This window comes from Periplaneta americana, chromosome 17 (genome assembly GCF_040183065.1).
Source record: "Periplaneta americana isolate PAMFEO1 chromosome 17, P.americana_PAMFEO1_priV1, whole genome shotgun sequence".
NCBI lineage: Eukaryota > Metazoa > Arthropoda > Insecta > Blattodea > Blattidae > Periplaneta > Periplaneta americana.
This window is the reverse complement of record NC_091133.1, coordinates 117,389,589-117,415,695: the sequence shown is the minus strand read 5'-3', so window position 1 is coordinate 117,415,695 and position 26,107 is coordinate 117,389,589. Positions and strand designations below refer to the sequence as shown.

The following is a 26,107-nucleotide window of genomic DNA, read 5'->3' as shown; positions in this document are numbered from 1 at the left end:
ATATATAGAATAACAACTTTTAAGTGCAGTTCTTCATTCTTGAATACACTCTTTTAACAGTATATGATCGCAGATGAATTATTAAGTTATTGAAATTAAATTAATAACGATCTTACTGTGTTAACATTTAAAATTATGGTGTTATTTTACCTGATTGAGTAGTTTCGATGTTACTTCCATCATCTTCTGAATCTAGTGAGTTCCAGCGTTATCTTCTGGTTTCCTGTTATGGTGGGGTGTGTTCATAATTGTATCGAAAAGATTGCACTAGGATTAACATGATAGGTAATGAAAATAACATCGAAACTAGTAAATCAGGTAAAATAATGCCATGATTTAAAATGTTGACACAGTGAAGTCGTTATTTATATAATTTAAATAATTTTAAAAGTTAATCAGTAAGCACAATCGATTGTTAAACTAATCTTTTAAAGATAACACATATTTAAGTTGAAATAATCATTTCAACAGATATACGTTTTAACTCAATTTTTGTTGCAATTATCTTAAGTACGGTAATCATATAATTTCTGGGGTCAATATTATAATTTATTTATCAATTATGTAGGCCTACAATATTTTTTGTCAAGAATGTTTAATATAACTATTATGTAGCCTGAACAATTATTTTGCAAAATGTACAATTAGACAATAAAGTATGCGTCATTTATATTGTTGTACTAAATATAACTCAAGAATTTTTATTGTATAACGTGTTTTCGTGAACATTCCATTTTTTCTACTAAGCTTAATTTACAGACGGGTGTTAAATGTCACCATCCATGTGAAATTAAAAGTACCTACTTCAATAACAACTCTTCATCATGTAACATTAGTGAACGACTGTTATCAAATGATCCCTCAAAATGCTTGATGCATGCACATTGGCAAGACAATCTGAAGTTTTTAAGTTCTCCAAGACAACTTTGAGGACTGATTCTGTACATTTGTTATAACTTATAAACAATTATGAAGACTTGCATGTGGATGGCAATTGAAACGTTGCTTCTCATATTATGATATATTATAAATATTAAATCCTTCCTATTCTTGTTTGAGTTCAGCTTCCACTTCGGTTCTTTCATCTCCAATGTTGTTTGCTTATATTTATTTCCTCTTTCCTTTTATTTACCTATAAGCACAGTCCAGTATATACAGTCACGACGGACAATTCGTAGTAAATATGCATCCATAGACAGTTGCTAACCACTAGGATCGCTAATATCGCCTCATTACAGACAATACGAAATAGTACCGGCACAGTCAATTGTTCCTAGCACCCTCACAACTCAAGCTTCGTGACTGTATATACTAGACTGTGCTATAAGGAAGAAAATCTTTTGGAATCACTTCGTCTCCCCATGATGTATGGTACATGATTCTGTATTTATTTAATTCATATAATGAACCACTTGGTTTTGTTTAATATGATTTCTGATTCACTTCATTCTTATAATACTTTCAACAAACCTTAATAAGCTAATGTCCACCGCATGCTTTTACCTCCATTTTTCAATGTGGACATTCTAGAATAGCTATCATTTTATAAAACGTCAATTGTCTCTCTTTCTTTCACTTGTTTTATTCTTCAATGTTCATATAATAGGTCCACAAAACTAGTTAAATTTATCTATTTTAGGATATGTTCTATATATGCCTCTCTTGAATAGGACACCTATTCTTCATTCTATATGTATTAACTTTTCTCTTGCTTGATTTTCCAAGTAGCCTACAATTTCTAACTAGTGTGTCTTCTTCAAAAGCAATAAACTTCTACAGTAAAACTTCTTTTATACGTTTCACAATTACGGTACCGTCATTTTTCATAACTATGGTCCTGGAACGCAACTATTCAAAGAACAATGTAGAAGTAACATAGACCGTTTGTAAATAGCTGCAGTGACTACAGTACAGCAAAATATAGATAAACGAGGTTCTATGTTATGGAGTACAAAATTTGAATGGTTGTATCGTGGACCATAGTTTTGTTCCAGGACCATAGTTTTGGGAAATGACGGTATGTATTTTTCAATTTATTCGTTTTTTTTTTTTTTTTCTTTTTTTCTGAAGTGCTGGCAATAAAATTCCTATACTTTCCATGATAATTTATTTCGGATATACGTTTTTCGTTCATTCCTTTTTTACACTTATATGATCGTATTTTAAACCTATGGAGGTACGAAATTCATTTATACATCCTAACTCAATTTTTCTCGAAATTAGGTTTGCCGTAAAAAAGTAATAACGTGAAAATATAGCATGTATTCATTGTTAAGATGCGGCCCACTTTGAAATTCGTGGAAATTTGAAGTTGCCCTTGCACTTCCAACAATCATGTGTCATTTAATTATGCTGTTACTGATTTAGAAAAAGAGAAAAGTTTCGTAACACATTATGATGTATAGGTAACTGAACAAATTATGAAACAGTTATCACAATTTGAGAGCATGCATTATTCCCTAGGAGTAGGCAATACAAAATAACTGCCTTCTTGTAAAAATAATCACATGTTATTAAATGAAGATCACAGGGTAAGAACAAGTGAAGTCAATTTCATAAAATTTTCTGCATTGGAGTTTGAAATGTAATATATCAATAGTTGGAATAGTTGCGTTCCAGGACCATAGTTATGAAAAATGACGGTACCGTAATTGTGAAACATATAAAAGAAGTTTTACTGTATAAGTTTATTGCTTTTGAAGAAGACACACTAGTTAGAAATTGTAGGCTACTTGGAAAATCAAGCAAGAGAAAAGTTAATACATATAGAATGAAGAATAGGTGTCCTATTCAAGAGAGGCATATATAGAACATATCCTAAAATAGATAAATTTAACTAGTTTTGTGGACCTATTATATGAACATTGAAGAATAAAACAAGTGAAAGAAAGAGAGACCATTTACGTTTTATAAAATGATAGCTATTCTAGAATGTCCACATTGAAAAATGGAGGTAAAAGCATGCGGTGGACATTAGCTTATTAAGGTTTGTTGAAAGTATTATAAGAATGAAGTGAATCAGAAATCATATTAAACAAAACCAAGTGGTTCATTATATGAATTAAATAAATACAGAATCATGTACCATACATAATGAGGAGACGAAGTGTTTCCAAAAGAATTTCTTCCTTATACTGTAACATAGTCTAGTATATAGTCACGAAGCTTGAGTTGTGAGGGTGCTAGGAACAATAAACTGTGTCGGTACTATTTCGCATTGTCTGTAATGAGGCGATATTAGCGATCCTAGTGGTTAGCAACTATCTATGGATGCATATTTACTACGTATTGACCTTCGTGACTGAATATACTAGACTGTGCTTATAGGTAAATAAAGGGAACGAAGAAATATAAACAGCTTTGGCTCTAAACAGCTAAGATTTCTTACAAACAATCTTACATTCTTCAACAATGTGTGTTATAAATTTCAGTACTCTTGTAGAATTGTCTTGATAATCCATGTTGAATCTTTCGTACACTACTTTTAACACTTGAATATAAATAATTGATTAAATGGTGATCCTCAGAGAGGCTCTGAGGATGGTGTCAAGTAGCACCGAAACAGCTGTATGCCACACATGCTTACATAATTAACACGAGTAAGATCGCCATTTAATCAATTATTCAGTACTCTATTTACAGACTCGAAATGGTTTAAACTATAAAGTTCCAAACTTCTCTTGTAAAAATTGTACTAAATTCACTTAACTCATTCTTCCCATAAGTTTTAAAATGCTATTTCAGATGTCATTAAATGTGATTTCAGTTACACATCTTTCTCACTTGCATTTTTTCTTCAAACCCCTATAAAAAATATAAATGAAGTTTTACTGTATTTGTCATTAGAAATTACTGAACTACATTCTTTTCTAATAATGTTTAGTTTAAAACAATGCTCTTCATAAACTGTTTTATGTGCCTGCTTAAATAACTGTGTCATCTGCAAATAGAAGCTTCCAAATAAAGTTCTTTTCATTGAAAATTATACCACTATTTAAAAACTTAAATTGTTTCGCCCTCTGTCGAATATCATTATCTACTACAAATCTTGCACAGCCATTAATGGCTTCTTCCAGTATTTGGCCCGAGGAAGTACACATGCATATTTTTGTATTAAAATTAATATTAATTAAATCCTTGTTAGTAAAAGTAATACCAGTTCATACACAGTTCACAATAATTCTCCTAAAATACCCGTAACATTATCAAAGCAATAATCAAACCCTAGCAAATTATTGAATATTTGCTACAGATTAAGCAGAAACTGCAACTGTTCGATGCAGCAATGAAGAAGCAGACTGAAATAATGGTGGAGAACATCTTGGGTCAGGGCATCGACATCCATCTACTCGGGCTCAGGGAAATGGCCAAAGAATTGGGAGAACCCTTACCAGACATCTTTCAGGACGAAGTGTACAGAATTGCTAACCACTTCACTTTATCTACTAGTCAGGTATGTAACTGTTAACGTAATTATGCAAAATTTCTTTGAGAATTAATCCTACTTAGTTCAGGTCACCATAATTTCTGTATAATTTTTAATTATTTGATTCCAACTTATACATGGTACCATTAGACAGTCTGCTACAACCAGTAGGCCCTAACTGTTATTGTATGTCATTTTTTTTTTAGATAAATCCGATAAATAATGCATTTCAACAGATTTTGATTGATTTAATTTAGCTTCAAACCTTTCATCTTAAGTAATGGCTACATACTTCTCCGAAGTGTATATGCCGACTTTTTTTAAAATGTAGACTCTGTGATGGTATTGTACGAAATGGAAATATAAAAATTGGAAATTTATCTTTTGAGGAGGTAGAGAAGTTCAAATATCTGGGAGCAACAGTAACAAATATAAATGATACTCAGGAGGAAATTAAACAAAGAATAAATATGGGAAATGCCTGTTATTATTCGGTTGAGAAACTTTTATCATCCAGTCTGCTGTCGAAAAATCTGAAAGTTAGAATTTATAAAACAGTTATATTACCGGTTGTTCTGTATGGTTGTGAAACTTGGACTCTCACTCTGAGAGAGGAACAGAGATTAAGTGTGTTTGAGAATAAGGTGCTTAGGAAAATATTTGGGGCTAAGAGAGATGAAGTTACAGGAGAATGGAGAAAGTTACACAACACAGAACTGCACGCATTGTATTCTTCACCTGACATAATTAGGAACATTAAATCCAGACGTTTGAGATGGGCAGGGCATATAGCACGTATGGGCGAATCTAGAAATGCATATAGAGTGTTAGTTGGGAGGCCGGAGGGAAAAAGACCTTTAGGGAGGCCGAGACGTAGATGGGAAGATAATATTAAAATGGATTTGAGGGAGGTAGGATATGATGATAGAGAATGGATTAATCTTGCTCAGGATAGAGACCGATGGTGGGCTTATGTGAGGGCGGCAATGAACCTCCGGGTTCCTTAAAAGCCAGTAAGTAAGTAAGCAAGTAAGCAAGTAAGTATCATATGCATCAAAAAATATTCCGTAACATCAATACAATACATGACATAATTCATATTATGTTCTATTGACAAATTTCATTTAAGAAAGTCAATACCAATTACGAATGCAGGAAGTGAATCAAATGAGAGCAAAGCTGAAACAAATATTTTGTCGCAATAGTCACTTTTAACGCAAGATTTTAGTGGTTTAGAGGGCGTTCTGAAGTCAAATCATGACAATTGTATGTTGAGTTATATTTAAAGAATACATGGACACAGGAAGCTCATTTTTGTTAGGGTTACCATGTCCTCTTTTTTAATCATTTTATCCTGTCTGGCAGGCATTTAAAAAAAATTTTAAATCTCCGGCATTTCGCATTTCAACTAGAATTAATATGAATATTAAAAAATGTGCGATATTATGCATAGGATATCTAAACAAATAGTGAAAAACCTATGAAAGAATTTAACTGCTTTCAGTGGTTGAAGCTGGACCACATAAAAAAAAAACATAAAATATGATGACCTATTGACATGCAGTAAATTTTTACCCTCTAAAAATGTCACTATTCATGATTCTAAGCTATTTTATCAATTTTTTCTGCAATGTACAAAGATATGTCAATCAAGTTAATTTTGACAAAGATTTAAGTTTAGATAAACAATGGTGCAAATTCTTCAATTCCAATAGTTCTGCGAGCACTGAAACTTTCTCAGAACTCTTAAAAATATGTCAATTGTATTTATTTATCCCAAGTCACAATGGAAGTGCTGAGAGAGTATTTTGCCTAATATCTACTCAATGGACAAAAGAACGAAATCGCATGCTAACAGAGACAGTCAGAGGTATCATCATGGTGAAATATAATTTCAAGGACATGTCCTGTGAACAGTTCCATAGTTATTTGTTACAAGATATAAGTTTGTCCCTTCAGGCTCTTGTGCACAAAGTGGGCTCCACAGATAAGTAGGGTACAGATGTAATACTGATCCAGCAACTAGTGAGAAAACTGACTAAGGTAAGCCATTGTTTTTATCTTTAATTTTCCATTTTGAATCTTGGAACTTGAAAACAACAACTCCATAAATTTCCTAAACATCACCATAACAAAAATTAACAACAAACACACCTTCAAAATATACAGAAAACCAACCACCACACACACATACACAACACATCTAACCACCCCATACAACACAAACATGCTGCATTCAGGACAATGGTACACAGATTACTCAACATATCCATGAGCCAACAACACTACAATGAAGAAGTGAACACGATCAAATACATAGCACAAGAAAATGGTTACAATCCAAACATAATAGACAACATCATAAGGAAGACAAAACAAAAAACTTAACAAACACAAAAACACGCAAAACACAACACAAACACAAGAACACAAGAAATACATCACACTTATGAAAACAAAAGCACACATAAGATCGCATCTTCATTCAGAAAGCAGAAATACAACATAGCATACAGAACAGAAAACACACTACAAAGACATCTCAACACACAAAAAACACAAACAAATAAATACGACCACACAGGTGTATACAAACTCACATGTAATAGTTGTGACAAGTTCTACATTGGACAGACAGACAGATCATTCCAAACACGCTACAAAGAACACATTAAAGCAATAACCAGAGGACACAATGCATCTACATACGCCGATCACATAACCAATGCTAACCATACATACAATAACATAAATGCAGACATGGAAATCCTACACATACAACCCAAGAACCAAAAACTCAACACACTAGAACAATACGAAATATACAAACACACTAAAACACACCCCGATCAAATTCTCAACACATAGATCAATTTCAGCACACACACACTATTTGACTCCACCTTTCAACACCTTTCAACAATCAAACACACCCACATAACAGGCACAGAAGTTCAAGATGACACCGAGATCTAGTAGGCTCTGAGGATGGTGATGAAACACCGAAACAGCGGTAAGCCGCACAAACTTACATAATTAACACGAGTAAGTCCGCTAGTTAATCAATTACTTATCTTTAATTTTGTTCATACTAATTTTTAAAAAGTTCTCCTTTTTTCAGCAATGTCCTGTTATTTTAGATTCCATGTCCTCCTATAGAATTTCTTCTCATGGTAACCCTAATTTTTGTTATCAGGTGGACAAGAGACGTTTTGAAAATGAGCTCCTCAGTTAAGTCCCATGTGTTGTATTCGATGCGTTTTTCAAATACGAGTGCATGTAGAAAGGAAAAATGTTCAACTAATGATTCCCAAAAGTGATTACCGGTACTAACATTTTTACAGGAATTATATTTTTCTTTTATATTTGTATTAGTAACTATAGTAAAATATGTAACTGTCTTTCAGGTGTCCACAAGTTCAGACTGTGTTATGGGCTATGGACCAGTCGTCCCAGATGGATATGGTGCTTCATATAACCTTCATACTGATACCATTGTGTTCTGCCTGTCAGCTTTCCACTCATGTGAGACGACAAGCACATGGAAATTCGCACACAGCTTGGAAGAGAGTCTGAGTACCATGAAGGATTTGCTATTAGCCAGAAAATAATGCAATTATCTTGTTTAGGATGTAAAAGAGTACATACCACAAAAGAGCAAAGAAACCTGTTTCGTCCGTTATCATGAGATTTTTCTTGAAACAGAAATTTCGCTCTTATTCACACATCACGCACATGTGGTATAGGCCGGTTGAAACAAATGACGAGACAGGAAACGGAATTAAGAAGACGATTTTTGTAATTTTCAGTAATGGGTATTGAGAGATATAGGTACTTGTAAAAGAAATGAAAGACAAGAACTTAATATAAATGTAAATTAGCTTTTAAATGGTGACCATCTTCCTTAAAAATAAATGGTCTTGTCCGTGTAAGTTGGTAATTAAGAATGTTGTAACAATACGTCTGAAAGACAAGATTGGATGGATGAAGATGAAATGGTATCATAGAGTATGAAATGAGGATTATGCGTAAAGATGGCTGAAAAGTAAACAACTGTAATTCAGTAAGTTCTTGTAAAGAACAGTCATGATATCGCAAGTATTGTAAGTTTTTGGGCAACTATTAATACGAAAGAAATCCGCTTTCCTCTTTATTTTACCCCATAGCATCTCTTTCTACTTCCATATTTTTTTTATATTGTAAGGAGAAAGATACAGAAATTTCAGTTTCAAACAGAAAAAAGAAAATATTAATTGGTATAATTAGGGTAACTGACTATACAATGAATGAACTTAAATCAGTGAACATGAATAACTCTAGTACCAGAATCTACATCTTCAATCTTGATGCTATAATTTTGTTTTACTATTTCAATACCGGTATACTAAATACTGAAAAAATAACGCATAATACAACAGAATGTTATTTTGGTAAAGATATATTTACAAAAACTCCAGATAAATATAATTTAAATTACCAGAATGTTCTTTAAAAAATCATAAAATCTATTTCTTTGAAATAAACTTCAAAAATGTACTTTTACATTTTGAATACACACACCAGGAACATCCCTTAAGAAAATCACGCTGGCTACATCGTGGAAAAGTTCTTATTTTCAAACAGTGATTCCTCTTGCACCTCGTATCATTGGTAAAAAAGTTTTAAAATCTGCAAAAATTCTTAAATAATGCCGATAGTACCATAATATAAGTGAAATTCAGTATTACATAAGTTACAATTAATCCTATATTTTCAACAAATTTAAATAAAATAATTTAACTATATTTTCATCATGTATAAACGTTTCATATGGTGGCACATTTCACCAAATTAGTATTATAGAGGACAGAGATTAACAATTTAATAACAGAATTTTGTCACAGAAAATTAAAGTTTACAGAGTAAATGCAGAAAAGAGACTGTCGGCAGGGTATAGAGAATATGATGAGGGAAAATCGTAGAAAATTGATAAAAGTAAAACAAAAAGTTGCTTGCTTTCTACACTATAGGCCTACATTTTTTAAGAAAAGTCCGCAGAATGTCATCAACTCCACTGTATTCGAATTACTAGTTGTTGAACAACTCCAAAATATATGAAGAAAGAATTACGGTCAATTAATTTATCTTTCTTCTATAGCTTATCTTCATTCAGATGACACTCAGTCATTGGTACTGAAAATAGTGACCTTGAAGAGAATTAAAGGCTCCAAAATAGGCTTAAAATATTTTATATGAAGCCCATTGAACTGTGAATCTAAAATGCAATTTTTAAAACAAATATGCTTAAAATTAAAAGCAAACCTACCTAATCATATTATTTAGTTAATTGAAATCATTGCAAAATTGTACAAATGCAATTAATTGTTCAAAGTTTTTCATCTTGTATCTATCACTTCACACATCTTTATCCAATCTTTTATACCAGTACAAAACGAATTAGACGTATTTGTTGGAATTTAATATTTATAAGTTAATTTGTTCAGGAAGAAAGCAGACAATTCACCATTTCATGTAATGACAAACGAAATTGTTAGGGAAGAAAATGTCACAAAAATGTTCTTTTCAATTTACTGCGACGATTTTCTCTTCTATTTTTTTAAATGTAAATATAATAACCAGTGCAGACAAACAAAAGTTCCTTAAAATTTCTAGTAAAAGAAGTAGGCTATCTTATCTCGTGTTAAATATGCTGCAATTCACACCCTTCAGATAAAGAATACACATATGCAAGTGCTGCAACTTATGATTATTGTGTCCACACCTGTGAAATAACAGTCAGCGCGTCTGGCCGCAAAACCACATGGCCCGGGTTCGATTCCCAGTCGGGGCAAGTTACCTGGTTGAGGTTTTTTCCGGGGTTTTCCCTCAACCCAATATGAGCAAATGTTGGGTAACTTTCGGTGCTGGACCCCGGACTCATTTCACCGGCATTATCACCTTCATCACATTCAGATGCTGAATAACCTTAGATGTTGATAAAGCGTCATAAAATAACCCACTAAAATAAAAACTAAATGATTATTGTATTACCGGTAGTTAATATTCTAATGCAGGACTTGGACAACAAAAGTTAATTTACCGGTACAAGGACATTGTTCCTATCAAAAATACTTTAGATATCGTACTACCTGCTTTCAATACTTAATAAAACTACTGTTATCATATACCAGTACCAGTACCAGTACCTAAGATAAACAACAAAAATCGTAGTACAAATAGGTATAATTTCATGTTTCATGTAAAACTATCTGCTTAAAACATACCTCAAATATGACACTGTCAAAACAACCTTTTCAATCTGTTTCACAAGTTAAATTTCATATTGTGTCAGCTTCATTTTATTACAAGGTTGGTATTAGGCGGTAGGTCTCTCTATAATAAAGATAGCATTGTTATTCTTCGAATGTGCCACAGCACCAAGCACAGGGATTACATTGAAAGAGGGGTAGGAGGACTATGCCTTATGTCGATGTAGATTGTGTTACTCTGACAGTGAAAAATTAGAGAAGGGAAAACGATTATGGATAAAAAAAAAAAATACTCGAATCTAAATACTACGTAATTTTTTCATAAAGTTCAAGGGGGCGGATTCAAATCCGTTAACCCCCTTCCCTTGCATACGCATCTGCTGTCCACAATAACAGACAACCGCTTCATCTGCAACTATGTGTGTCCTTGAGTGGCAGCGTTTGCAGCTACTTACTGCCAACTCAGGTCTATATGCGAGCAAGGAAAGATAAAAAAAAATGTATGCACGTTTACGTTAAAATTCGTCATTTTCAAAATATTGAGTTTATATTAAATAATATTTAATCTTTTTAGATAATTATTTACTAAAACAACATTCTGTACCTATTTGTTTTTCATTCCGCCAAAAGATAATACGTTATATTAAAGATACACACTGACATGTTGAGAAGCCTTTCTTCATATTTAAAACATGTTATAAGTTACACAGTTACAATTCAACCTTATGTAAGGAAAAACAACTTCGTGGCAGAAAATATAAACAATATGTAACAGCACTGTATTAACAAAATTGTAATGCTGGTATTGTTACTGTTCTCAAGAAATATTAGGAAGAAATAAATAAAAGAAACGTGTTTAATACGTGTGAATAATACTGTAACAGAAAATTATGAAAGCAATATAGTTTAGATTCGATTGTATAAGTTAATAATATTGCCTTCAACTATCTACAACGGTAAATAGGTACTGGTACATAAAATAATTTACACCACTATAAAATTAAGCAGGTGTGAGGGCATTGTAAATGCACCAGAAACCAAAAGACAAATAGCAAAAGATGACAGAGCAAATAACACTGCATATTTTACTTTTCTGTAAAAGGTTGGAAAAATTTGATGGAGTTACGCAATAATAGACTAACCGACAATTTGAAAAAAAAAATTAGATATTTACACAAATTTGTTGACAGCAGGCTAATTGAACTTGGAAAAAATCGAGAATGCGATATCTAATTTTGCAGCTATTTATAAGCAAAAATTTGTTTATTGCATAAAATTCATTTATTTATTTTGCTTTGAAATATTAATTCAACTGCTGGTCTCTTATTAAAAATCGGTTAGCCTTTTTTTGGTATTATTTGTGCTATTTTTTGTAATTGTATTGTATTGTATTTATTAACATTCTATGGTATTCATACATGCTTACAGCTAGAATATGGAACAAGTCAAAAAACTTAATACTATTATAAAATCTTAATTTATAGTCACAGTCTAGATGAAATATATACAGACGAGATTTACAATATAGTCTACTAGTACAACACATAGTTTTAGTATCAATTTCATGAAGTGTTATTGAATGTCATGAATTCACCTACAGAATAGAAGGCGTGAGAAATTAGGAACTTCTTTAATTTGGCCCTAAATAATTTTATGTTTTGAGTTTCATTTTTTATATCGATAGGGAGGCTATTAAAAATTTTTACTGCCATATAACGCACTCCTTTTTGATAGCACGATAGACTTTCCGATGGAGTATGAAAGTCATTTTTTTGACGTGTATTTATGCTATGAACTGTTGAATTAGTTACAAAGTTTTCACGATTACATACGAGGAAGACTATTAATGAAAAGATACACTGACAAGCCATGGGCATTATTTGTAGTAATAGTACGAATGTTCTAATATTTCTTGCATAAAATGTTTTATAAAAAAAAACATATTTATTTCAGTGGCCAATATCTCGAAACAGGTTTTTGGTGCTTGGTCTATTATTGCGTAACTCAATCCAATTATGCTTAATTCATGATAAAGACGATAAATATGGACTTTCAATTCCTTTTGGCAAAGATATTTATCCATATTTCTCACTTTTTATCTAAATTGTCACATTAATTATTTTGAAAATGTAGATACCGTATATAAAGTGCATATGGTAATAAATATTTCATTAAAATCTACAGTACAGATTCAAATAAAATTCGTTATTTACTATAAAATTGTTCTTAATAAAGAAAAGCCAGTTCCTGAACTAGCTACTGTAAGTTCTCAGTTTTGTTTTCTGCCATAAGAATGTTTACTTAACTTGGATATCGTATATGGAACAGACATCTATGCAATCATATGTAGCCTATAAAAGACGAATAAAGATTGCTCCTCGTAAAATAAAAGTTTTCTCCACGAAAAATATTTCAAACATTTTATAGAGTATTAATGTTATTAGTTTTTAAAATAACAGTTTAGCAACTGAATTCAGTCCGTTCATATTGTACTCAGAGAATAAAATCACTATATATTGAATGCTATGGTTGTAAAATGCAACATGTCCACAGAAAGATGTATTTTTAGATAAAATGAAACAGAATAAGCACAGAGATTATCGTATGTCATGCGATGTGGTTTATATAGTAAAGGAAAAGGTTTATTGTCATTATGAAAGGTTGATGAAATATTCTATTGTTTTAAAGTGGAAAGAAATTTAAAAAGAGAGAAAATTTATATATACATGTACTATTATGTAACAACTCAGATGGTATATGAACTTATATTTGAAGTGTACTGATATAATTATCACAGTTACTTATATTTATTTTTAAAAATTAAAAAAATATATATCTGTTGAAAAACATTTTATATGTATACAATGTGTCTTCGGATTATGCATATCAAGAGCTTTGTTACATGCTGTTTTGTAGAAACTCGATATTATTTATTATATCTATTGTTATAAATACTGTAAGACAGGTACTGATGTTACATGTTACATGTAAGATATTATTTTTTAAGCTATTATAGTCCTATAATTTATCAGTAGTAAATTATTGTATATAAATTGACTAGGACTACATTGCGTGTATTAGCAATATACAGGTTCGTAGCCATATAACTCTAGTAGATAGATTATCATGGATTCAGACTGCGTGTAAATGTGGCGCCACTATTCACATGTCACAGTTCACACTGGAAGTTGTATTGTTATTCTAACGATGTATATTTCTAGTAATTATTCAGACAATGTAAAATGCATAATACAATTGATGGTGAAAAAGAAATTTCAGAACAAATGGACAAGTCATGTTCCAAAATTTGTTCTGGATGATTAGTTATTAAGTATGTATTGAGTCAAGATCTTCAAGAAAAGATAAATTAAACAGGCTTATTGCCTTTTAAATTATAACGGTGAATACATTTACCAGTGTCCATCATGTATTTTTTACATATACTTTACTGCATTCAAGTACAATGTTGTTGCATCGTAATCCCCAATCACTTTATATAAAATCATTCAGATAACCTATAAAATTAAAGGGAACATCTCCAGTGAGCTCCACGGTAAAATACTAATTTTTACTCCATTTCTATTGTACATATTTTCCCTGGACCAAAAATGCAATAGGTACAAACTGTGTAAAATTTGGTATTTTACGTGGATCAAATTTGTGGCAAAATGGTAGAGCTGTTCCCTTTCATTTTCTATGCTATCCGACGTATTTTACAACGTGTTACAAAATGGCGTTCCTATTATTATCATGTATCAGTACTATCATTTTAAATCGAGAACAAAAACTCAAAATTACAATTCCATGTTTTCAAAACATATGCAGTTGGTGTAGTCAGTTTCTCAATTGATGTGTTTTTCCCACTTCAGTTTTTAAAAATTGATATATGCCCCAAATACAAAGGGAACATAGGTGCCTAGACTTTCAAAGCTACATTCATGCGAATGTAAGGCAAACGCAACTGTCATTTCGTACTATGTGTCATGTAATAATGTACTTGGTCTACTTCAGAGTGGATGAACAAAAATTAAGACTCGAACAGAATTACTTTCTGAAAAAGTGTAATGTGGCTGTAATCACTTCTTTTAAGCCTTTCAAATTGTTAGCACAATAACAGCTTGAGAAAAATATATTTAAGATAAGGCATTAGTTTGGCAAAACTTTATATTAAAAAAAAAAGTACCTTACTTTAAAATATAAACATTTATTTTAAACTTGAAATCGAATTTGGCTCTTCTGTTTTTATGATTTATATCATTGTAGGTGTTCACTTTCTCGCATGAAACATTTCATTCACCATTTGGCCTGCGTCAAGATATTTTTTCAGTTGAAATTTCAAAGTTCTGGAATTTTCATGCAATTCTCGTAGTTCAGCACTTAAACCGACCACAACAATACTGACAGTACTGAAAAACTTAACATATTCTGGTACCGTACTTCCATAATATATTACAAATACTGTACATCCAGTTATTAGTTTCAATCTGATATTACTAAGAATAGAGAATTAAATTTTTGTTTATATTTAATGAAAATCTATATTGATAATATTGCACACTTTTCATTATAAGGTGTCCATAACTGAGGAGTAACGGTTAGCGTGTCTGGCCGCGAAACTAGGTGGCCTGGGTTCGATTCCTGGTCAGAGCAAGTTATTTGGTTGAGGTTTTTCTGGGGTTTTCCCTCAACCCAATCTGAGCAAATGCTGGGTAACTTTCGTTGCTGGATCCCGGACTCATTTCACTGGCAGAAACACCTTCATCTCATTCAGACATAAAATAACCTACTTAAAAATATTCATTATAAGGTATTTTTTTGTAAGTTCACCAATGAAGTTACCATAGAATGTATTCCTACATGATACGGTATTGTATGAAAGAAATCCATGCAAATTGGAGTAAAACTGTGATGTATGCAAAGTTTTCTTGTCTAAAAATGTAAAACTGAGGAAAAAATTTAACGATAAAAGGGGGTGTTTACAGGGCTACACAAGGGAAATTTATAAATGTCGCTGGGCCTTTAAAAATGGCGGAGTGCGAAAAATGTTAGACCAACGACAAATAGAGGTCTATTGGTATTTATATAGAAAAATGTAAATTTCGATATTTTTGTCGTTTCTGCCTCAAAATTCAGTCCCATTGTCCCTTAAGCTATATTTAGACCTTGTCTCTGTTTTGAAACATTTCATTCACCATTTGGTCTGCGTCATGATAGAAGGGCAAGTGGGCTACAGAGATTCCCCTTGAGACTGTTATTTTGTGGGCAGAGCATGGTTGTGAATATCCAAACAGAGAGGATCTGAAAGAATGTGGTTGCAGATTATTAATCTGACGTATATTTACGAGATACAGTGAGGTTATTTTCATGCTGTCTCACAGCCAAAAAAACAAACGTATTAGTGAAACAATTATTAAAAGTGTGTAATTAAAATGTATATTTAAGACTGACTTTTTGTTTCTTTAACGTGTATAGACTCTCTTTTTTTTAATTTTTTAATATATGAAGTTCAGATGGAATCAGATCAGATGGGGGAAAGGGAATAGTCACTATAATCTGAAGCTAATAATCCTATATCCAGACACAGTTTCTGTGGCTGTAATGCATATACTGTATAGTATTTACCATTGTTAAAATATAGCATGCATAAATGCAATTTAATGCCCATAATAAATTTATTATGGATTACAAACAAAGACTACAGACACTTAATTACAAAAACATATACTCGTACGAAAGCACAGTTTAGTGACCTCCCAAGATGGGTTATAAATAAAGCTTTAACAGCTAGGCTTTCCTCGGGGGGGCAGATCAATGGTCAGTTACAGTTGTCTATAAGACAACAAAGAAATAATCTTATTGTAGCTGCTGTATTAGCTGCTACAAAAGAGGTATAATGGGAAAGTATGTCTCATTTACAAGATTTTAGTCTTTCACGATGGTTGGATTCTGACGTGAACTGTGAGAATTTCAATACGTGTTTGAAAAGTCGAAAAGCTACATCACAATATAATTGTCAGTTATATAATACTGTTCGTTACATAAATATTACAGATGTTTTGCTGTTATTTTTTAAGGAAGAATTATTTACATTTTTTATTACACCATTTATACGTAAATGTGTACAAAATTAAAAAGTCACTTTTATGTGTATGTACAATATTTACCGTTATGTAATTTCGTATGTTTAAAACACCAAAATGGTAAACAACTGAAATGTTGCATAGTAAATACTTCAAGATGATGCATGTTCGGTTACAATTTCAAGTAAGTAACTTATGAATTCTATAATTCGAAATATAACTAAAGTATTGCCTTAAACATTTATTCAAATTAATTATGTTACAATCAATGTTATGCTTGTATTTTGTAAGACTTGATAGTTTTATACATCAGTTATAAATTTCGTTATGAATGAAATTACATTTGAAAGATGTTAAATATTGAAGATGCTCAAAGCAATTACTGTTGTTCTGTTTATATGGTAAATGTATTGTCTCAAAAAAAAAAAAAATATCTTGAATTACTGTGTTGAAAGTCATTTCTAAAAGCAAATGACAATTCTCTCTAAATTTTCGAACATATAGTTTTTATGTTTAATGAAATTCTGTAATATATTTGTTTCTCTGCAGTACGTTTTTAAGTACAAAAAATTAGAAAATTGAGGTGTGAACTTTGACAAAATGCCGCCATCTTGTTGTTATGCTTCCTGTCTTCACTGTACTTGTAGCGTAATGATGTCAATTATGTATGGTTCATTGTACCTGCGTCTGAAAGAGGTAGACCAATGCGATACTACTTCCATAACCAATTCAACCTTATAATTACATTTGTGGCAGACAATCCAATCTGCACTGTTCCTCTCAGTAGACTTAGTCTTCCCAACATTATAATTTAATCATTTTTGTTGAAGAACGTAGCATAAAACTTCTCAGAAATAGAATCTCTGTACAAAGGCTTCCAGTGTTTCCATATTGTCATAAGTGCCAGAAAGGAAGTTCTGAGATATATTCATATGTTACCTAAAACCAGTCCAGTTGTTTTCAGAATTTTACCTACAGCTTTCTTTATATGGTTCACCTCAATATAACAATGAAAGTCACAAAAAAAAAAAAAAAATCAAGAAATATAAACCATTCCACACCAGTAACCATAATTAAATTATTCTAGAAAACTTGAGCAAGTAGCTTTTTGCCCAGCTTCACCACCATCATAAAGTGAAAAATTATACATTATACAAAGTGCCTATTTTATCTTATTCATATGATATTGATAGTAAAAACAAGACGTCATGAAAAAAACCTTCATGCTACATAGGAACCATTAATACCGTTTACCTCAATTTCAATGCATGTGAAAGCTGTAGGCCTTTTAGAAAATACAGTAAAGTACCAGTATAATGAAATTCTAGGGACCTCTGAAATTATTTCGTTATAGTGAAATTTCGTTATATTGAAATACGTTATTTTTCTTATGGAAAAAACATGCTTGTTCATTTACCTCTACTTACGCCATGAATTCCACATATTTTGCAAGTAGGTCTGGAAAATATCCTTCATAAAATAAAAAGCTGGGCTTGCATTGCATTCGAAAAGAAAAAGTTTAAAGAAAGGTATAAGAAAAGAACAAAATTCAAGTTTTATGAATCATCTTGTAAGACAAGAGGTGCCATGTTATTTGTGCATGTTGTGATATTAGTGAGCTGTGATTGGTAGAAGGAAACTAAATGGGAGAACAAGGGAACAAGTGCATGAAAAACTAACACAAAATTCAGAAACATCTGTATCATAGTTGGCATACTATATTAGCTAGACATTTAATGACAATGTGCCCACTATACAATTGCAATGTTATTATAATATTACAAAAATGTCCCTATTTGCTAACGAATTGTAGTCTATATTTAAAATATTTTTCGTAAAAAAAAAACGGAAGATTTTTCGGCAAGGAAGTGAAATTTTTATTCCGTTATACTGATTTTTCTTAAGAACGAAATTCGTTAAATTGAAATATTTTAACATTAAATTAATATATGAGAAAAGGTAGAGGATAGAAAATAATTTCGTTATACTGGCTTTCGTTATAACAAAATTTTACTGTATGTTATGTGCCATACGTTTAAATATTTTACACTTTCCCTTCCTTAATCACATACCTTCTCACCCCAACTATTATATTATACCAGTACTTCCAAAACAAAAAAAAGAAAAAAAAAATAGAAGGAAAAGCAATATGCCATACTATGCTATACAGTATGTTCGATTGCTACACTTGAAACGCCATAATTTGATTTGCAGATCTAGAATGCATAATTAAAATACAGAATTTCTAAAATATTTAACGAAAATTCCATATGAATATGTCTATCTTTTTCAGAAGCAGTGAAGCTGAACTGTGTGTTGTGATAACACTAATTAATACTGTCTCTCTTTTACTACTTTACAAACTTATTTTGTCCCACTTGACTTAAAAAAAAAAAGAAGATAATCTTGTGGGCGCCCGCACAGTGACTCTTGTCCATTCAAAGTAGATTTTAGAAGGAATCAACATATATCTACAAAGAAATACACTTGCATATCTCTATATGCTTTAAGCATCTGTACTGTTATAGAATTGTAAATGATGCTTCCTAGTAGGAGAATAATGTGGGAAGAGCAGCTTCTTTCGCAGAGAAAAAAAACTCTGCAGCACAATATGAGATAATGGACCTCTGTTCTGTCTGTTCCCAAAGGAATCAAGATACAGTCAATGATAAAATTTTACATTAAATGATCTATTGTACTGTGATTCTTCATTGTCAGACTCATAAATTACAGAGAGAATATTCTTCAACTGAATATTGCAGCAGACTTCTGCAGACAATTCAAGGAAATTAACAAAAATTGGAGGCAATCGTTCTTCATAAGTTAATAATTATTACATATTATTATATTATTATTATTATTATTATTATTATTATTATTATTATTATTATTATTATTATTATTATGTCAAGCCATTAAATTATATCAGAGGAGATTCTTTCATGAGATCGCGGTTTGATTTCTTAAAGGTAAATTTTCTTCTATTTCAATTTTTTCTTGTAACTTCCATTTCTTCATTGATTTTATCATATTCATCAACATGAGTATTACTATTATTATTATTATTATTATTATCATCATCATTTGTCACAGATTTGGACCAAATGGTTGATCCGTTCTGGTCTCAGTTGTCCATTAGTCATTTCAATGGTTGTCCCTGACATCTTGTTTTCCAGGATTGGTAATTTTTCATTATTCTTGGGAGATGATCTAGTGGCATCCATTGCATGTGTTGAAACCAGTTATTTTTGTATTTTTATATTTTATCCAGCTGTGTTGTAACTTTTAGTTCATTTAAAATTTCTTTTAGTCTTGTGTATTATTATTATTATTATTATTATTATTATTATTATTATTATTATCATTATTATTATTATTATTATTATTATTATTATTATTATTATTATTATTATGTCAAGCCATTAATTATATCATAGGAGATTCTTTCATGAGATTGTGGTTTGATTTCGTAAAGGTAAATTTTCTTCTATTTCAATTTTTTCTTGTAACTTCCATTTCTTCATTGATTTATCATATTCATCAACATGAGTATTATTATTATTATTATTATTATTATTATTATTATGTCAAGCCATTAATTATATCAGAGGAGATTCTTTCATGTGATCGCAGTTTGATTTCCTAAAGGTAAATTTTCCTATATTTCAATTTTTCCTTGTAACTTCCATTTCTTCACTGATTTATCATATTCATCAACATGAGTTTTATTATTATTATTATTATTATTATTATTATGTCAAGCCATTAATTACATCAGAAAGATTCTTTCATGAGACCGCGGTTTGATTTCTTAAAGGTAAACTTTCTTCTATTTCAATTTTTTCTTGTAACTTCCATTTCATTGATTTATCATATTCATCAACATGAGTATTACTATTATTATTATTATTATTATTATTATTATTATTATTATTATTATCATCATCATTATAACACTTGTCATAGATTTGGACCAAATGGTTGATCTGTTCTGGTCTCAGTTGTCCAGTAGTCATTTTAATGATTGTCCCTGACATCTTGTTCTCCAAGGTTGGTAATTTTTTATTATTCTTGGGAGATGATCTCGTGGCATCCATTGCATGTGTTCAAACCAGCTATTTTTGTATTTTTATATTTTATCCAGTACTGTTGTAACTTTTAGTTCATTTAAAATTACTTTTAGTCTTGTTTATTATTATTATTATTATTATTATTATTATTATTATTTTTTTATTATTTCTTTTTTTTTTCATTTTATTATTATTGAATTTAGTTTTTTTTGGGGGGGGGGGGGAAGGGTGCTGCTGCCCAAGTTACAACTTATACAGATTAAACACTAAAGTTCGAAACGTACTGTTATAAGCACCTTCTTGTTCATGATATCATAGCTTGCTATTTGTATCCACTGTATGATTCATTTTGCCTTCCCATGACAAATGTTAATTTAAGAAAACTGAAAGAGAAAAGCTACCGATAATGTGTATAATTGCAGACAGTCAGAAAAAAAAGCACTGATTATGCCATGACAATACTGATACTGAGTATCTCCAAAACTTAAAAGTATAATTAAGTAAATATCTAACTTAACTTATCCATAAATTAAAAATTGACTGTAATTTGTACTTGCTACCATTTTAGTGGAAAATAATATTGCTACTGATGAACATAGTTGTATTGATACAGAAGAGCACCTTCGACAAACTGAAGAATATTGAAAATATATTATCAGATTTCACAGATTAAATTATGCTAATAAATACCTATTCATATACAGGGTGTAATAGGACCTCACTGACAAACTCTGAGGAATCAGAAGTGACACAAAGAGGATTATTTTTTTGTTAAGGGACATGTGCTTGATGACACATCCTTCATGGGTTATGCGTCCTTTTTAGAAGTGCATTCTGCATCACGTATGTTGCATAAGTGTGGACCTTAAGTCCTTATCATCTTTGTTACACTGCTGTAGTTTACTGCTCTAGTCGACCTGGTTGGCGTGTTGGTATAGCACTGGCCTTCTATGCCCAAGGTTGCGGGTTCGATCCCGGGCCAGGTCGATGGCATTTAAGTGTGCTTAAATGCGACAGGCTCATGTCAGTAGATTTACTGGCATGTAAAAGAACTCCTGCGGGACAAAATTCCGGCACATCTGGCGACGCTGATATAACCTCTGCAGTTGCAAGCGTCGTTAAATAAAACATAACATTTTTACTCGTCTATATAGTGCATCTTCATCCGTCTTTATTATCCAACAAATCCAACACAACCCTGCCATGGTTGACAGAGTAGAGTGATAAATGCTGAGGTGTCAAAAATGTAACGAGGTATTTTACAGTAGACCTCTGTATTCTCTTGAAAACGGCCAACTGAACTCGCTGATCAGTCCTCGGTTGTGAAGAAGGCAGCCGGGAAATGATACGCTCGAGCGCATGCAGTCGAGAAAACCAGTCAGTTGAAAAATTTACTCGGTAGATCATGAACACTAGAGGTTGTTGCACTACAACTGCATCACATTTTAATGCCTGATACCCAAAACAACTTCCCTAAGACGGTTGTTTTTATTTCAGATAACACGAAAATTAGGAAATATTTGAACATTTAAAGAAGGAAATATAATTTTTAAGTAACACAATTCTTTAAATGAAATAATGCTTTATATTATCAATAATGATATTCAGCATCCATCTTGTCGAACTCATTATAACAGTAACGAAAATGTTTAATATAGCTTATTGTAAAAAAAGAACAGAAATTTTGTGATGCATGTTAAATTTCTTCAAAGGCAGACATAATCTATTTCAGTCACAGAATTTAATAAAAATAAACCGAATCTACATGTTCACTTCGCATAACATATTAAGAGATGCTTAATAGCAGACAAATTGATGTTGGAGCTACTTATGGTAAGATGTATGCAGATTGTATTACTCCACATTCAACGACCATATCACGAAATGTCAAGGATGGAGCAAACAAAATTCGTGCTGAAATAATTCCCAAATTAAAAGAATCAATGAAAAAATCGCCATTTGGTTTTAAGAGTAATAATTTTTGTTCAATCTTATCTAGAATTTCGTCCACACCTGTGGAGTAATGGTTAGCGCATCTGGCCATTTCGGTTCCCGGTCAGGGCAAGTTACCTGGTTGAGGTTTTTTCCGGGGTTTTCCCTCAACCCATTACGAGCAAATGCTGGGTAACTATCGGTGCTGGACCCCAGACTCATTTCACCAGCATTATCACCATCTCATTCAGACACTAAATAATCTAAGATGTTGATAAAGTGTCGTAAAATAACCTTCTTTAATGTATTTACTTTTGTCATGCCATTACGAATATAACACTTACAAAATATTATAAATTCACTGTTCCGTTCAACTAGATAAAAACTAGCAATTTTTTTATCTTTTTTAGTGCTGCTTATACTTCATATTTATATTCTTATAGACATCATAGTTTGTTAAAATTTTATTTTATTAATTTATTATTATTTAAATATTTTAATTGTAATTTTTATTCAATCTGATAGACTGTATACCTACTAGGTTCACTCAATAGGCAGTTTAATAATTTCCACAGCACATACTGTAAACACATCGATCGAAGACAGTTTTCAGTCTATGATAGCCTTCATAAGACCAGGACAACCGGTTGTCCGTGATGCTTCATTGGGTGTTTTGCTTTCTGTGGAGTCAGGACACACGGCAGCCAGCCTGTTGCGTATAGTACAGAGCGAGCAATCGAACATTCATATTATCATGACTCTCAGTTGGTAGTTCTTGATGAAATGCAGAGCACTATTGTACAGGGCATATAATTTCAACAGCTGTTCTAAATTGTCAGAACATGCATGGAAAATTAAATTAAGTTTTTATAGAAAAATTACCAGAGATCTGACTTTTCGGATGTGTCATCGAACATGTTCCTTAGATAGATAGATAGATTTATTCGTTCCATAATATTTTTACATTTGCTTTATAGCATAGAATAAAGAACATGTCCAATTCTTACGTTTAAATATAAATGCAATACATATAAAATGCAAATATGAAATATGTACAGAATTAATACCTTAATAAAAATAATATTTTATACAATGTAATATGTTTACCATCTAATAGTATTAAAATATTTACACAGTACTGTGAAATGTCAAGAATTCATCTACAGAATAGAAAGTGTGAGATATTAAGTAATTTTTTAGTTTTACCTTAAATAATGCAGGGTTTTGGCTATGATTCTTAATGTCTTCAGGAAGACTATTGAACATTTTTATCACCATGTAACGTACTCCCCTTTGAAAGCATGATAAATTTGATGAAGGCGTATGAAAATCATTCTTTCTGCGGGTATTTATACTATGTATGGCTGAGTTAGTTGGAAAATTTTCTTTATTACATAAGAGGAAATTTATTATAGAGTATATGTATTGATTTGTTAAGGTTAGAATCTCTAATTTTTTTTTAAATAATCTACATGATTCTCTAGCCTTTGCTCCAACTATTATTCTAATGGCTCTTTTTTGTAATAAGAATATATTTTTACTATCTGCAGAATTTCCCCAAAATATTATTCCATAGGACATAATGGAATGAAAATAGGCAAAATATATTGTCTTTAAGATACAGCTGTTTAGAAATTGTTGTAACAACCTAATTGCGAAGCATGCTGAGCTAAGTTTGGGGGTTATTTCTTTGATATGATTTTTCCAATTTATTGTATTATTAATATGCAAACCAAGAAATTGGTTGTTGATGTTTCTAGTAGAGGTATATTGTTGATAGTTGTGTCCAATGTTTCAGAGATTAAATTTGAAATGGTTTTAAATTGAATTATGTTAGTTTTATTAATGTTTAATGCTAGTTTATTGGTTGTAAACTAGTCATAAATTTTAAGGAGAATTATTTCTGTTTTATATTTGAATGTGGCAAAAAAATGTTCCCCTATGTGTGATCTATCATTCCTCAAAGTTGTCAGTTAGGTCTTGTTACACCCTGTATATGAAGGTCTATCTATGTGAAAAAAATGTTTGTCAACCTTATAAAAAAAACTGAACAGCAACAAAAAATTATTTGTAGCCAAACAACTTAAAAAATCAAGTCTTTATTACAAAATTATATTCGGTACATGCTCTCTAACATTATACCCAATATGACAGGTTTGTGAACTGTTTTCTGCAATATTTGAGGGGATGGACAGGCCGCAACAGTTATTGGAATACAAGTTAAATATTTATAAAAACCTGCTAAGTTTCTCATTCCTGATTCCTTATGGATGACATTCGGTTAAAATGTTTCAAATGCTGTTTGTATTAAAAACTGGCGAAAGTAATACCCGTAGTTACGAAATATAACACCAATTAATCACCTGCTATCATATTAGAATTCGGACGACATAAAGGTAAAGGTATCCCTGTAACATGCCATGAAGGCACTTGGGCATGGAGATAGAGCCCCATGCTTTCCATGACCTCGGCACTAGAATGAGGTGGTGTGGTCGGCACCACGCTCTGACCTCCTTTTACCCCCGGGAAAGACCCGGTACTCAATTTTATAGGAGGCTGAGTGAACCTCGGGGCCGTTCTGAAAGTTTGGCAACGAGAAAAAATCCTGTCACCACCTGGGATCGAATCCCGGACCTTCCAGTCCGTAGCCAGCTGCTCTACCAACTGAGCTACCCGGCCACCCGGACGACATAATTACTAAATAATAATATATCCCAAAAAATAAAACAATGTATGTATTCCACTGCTCTTCCCACTCTGCAAGATATAGGCGAGTAAGAGAAGATGAGAATGTGTGCATGCGTGAATGAGAGGGTGAGAGAAAGTTGTACATTTTCATGGCCTCGAAGGTTGAATGTACATTATCTCTTTTGTAGATTTAATGTATCTATACTGCCATGGAGAGTTTTGCACTGTTATCAAGCAGTGTAGTACTGAATACAACATATCACTCTACATATCAGAAGGTTTCTGTACATATCATAGCATGTAAGTAACTTTCTTATTTGTTATTTGTTCAGATGTTGCTGGTATATGAATAAAATAGCTTCAACCATTACAGTATTATTCAGGTTGATATATTATTTGTATGTTAACAAGTCAGATTGAATCATTAACCCTTTATGGGGATGTTCATGTATAAAGAATATTAAAGTATGTTAAAACTATGACTCCTTTTTTCTTATTATTGTCACATTTCAGTATTTGTAAGTTTAAGAAGACCTCATCATTCTACATTTTAATTATAGTCCCGACGCTGTTATTTCCGGCGTGACTCCGCCTCTTTGCTTACATCTTAGAAAGTGAAGGCTCTATAAAGTCTAGGTAGGTAGCATCATTCGCCATTTTTGT

General features: G+C 31.7%; 1 protein-coding gene across 2 annotated transcripts in view; it reads left to right on the top strand.

Annotated features, from left to right (window-relative positions):
- LOC138692690 (vesicular acetylcholine transporter-like) overlaps positions 1-20,510 on the top strand; it is a 436,812-nt gene extending 416,302 nt beyond the window's left edge. For both annotated transcript variants that reach the window (XM_069815818.1, XM_069815817.1), the window contains 2 exons: positions 4,253-4,453; positions 7,834-20,510. In XM_069815818.1, the coding sequence (XP_069671919.1) occupies positions 4,253-4,453; positions 7,834-8,037 (405 nt within the window). In that variant the 3' untranslated portion in view covers positions 8,038-20,510. The remainder of the gene's footprint in view (positions 1-4,252; positions 4,454-7,833) is intronic.
- The last annotated feature ends 5,597 nt before the right edge of the window (positions 20,511-26,107 follow it).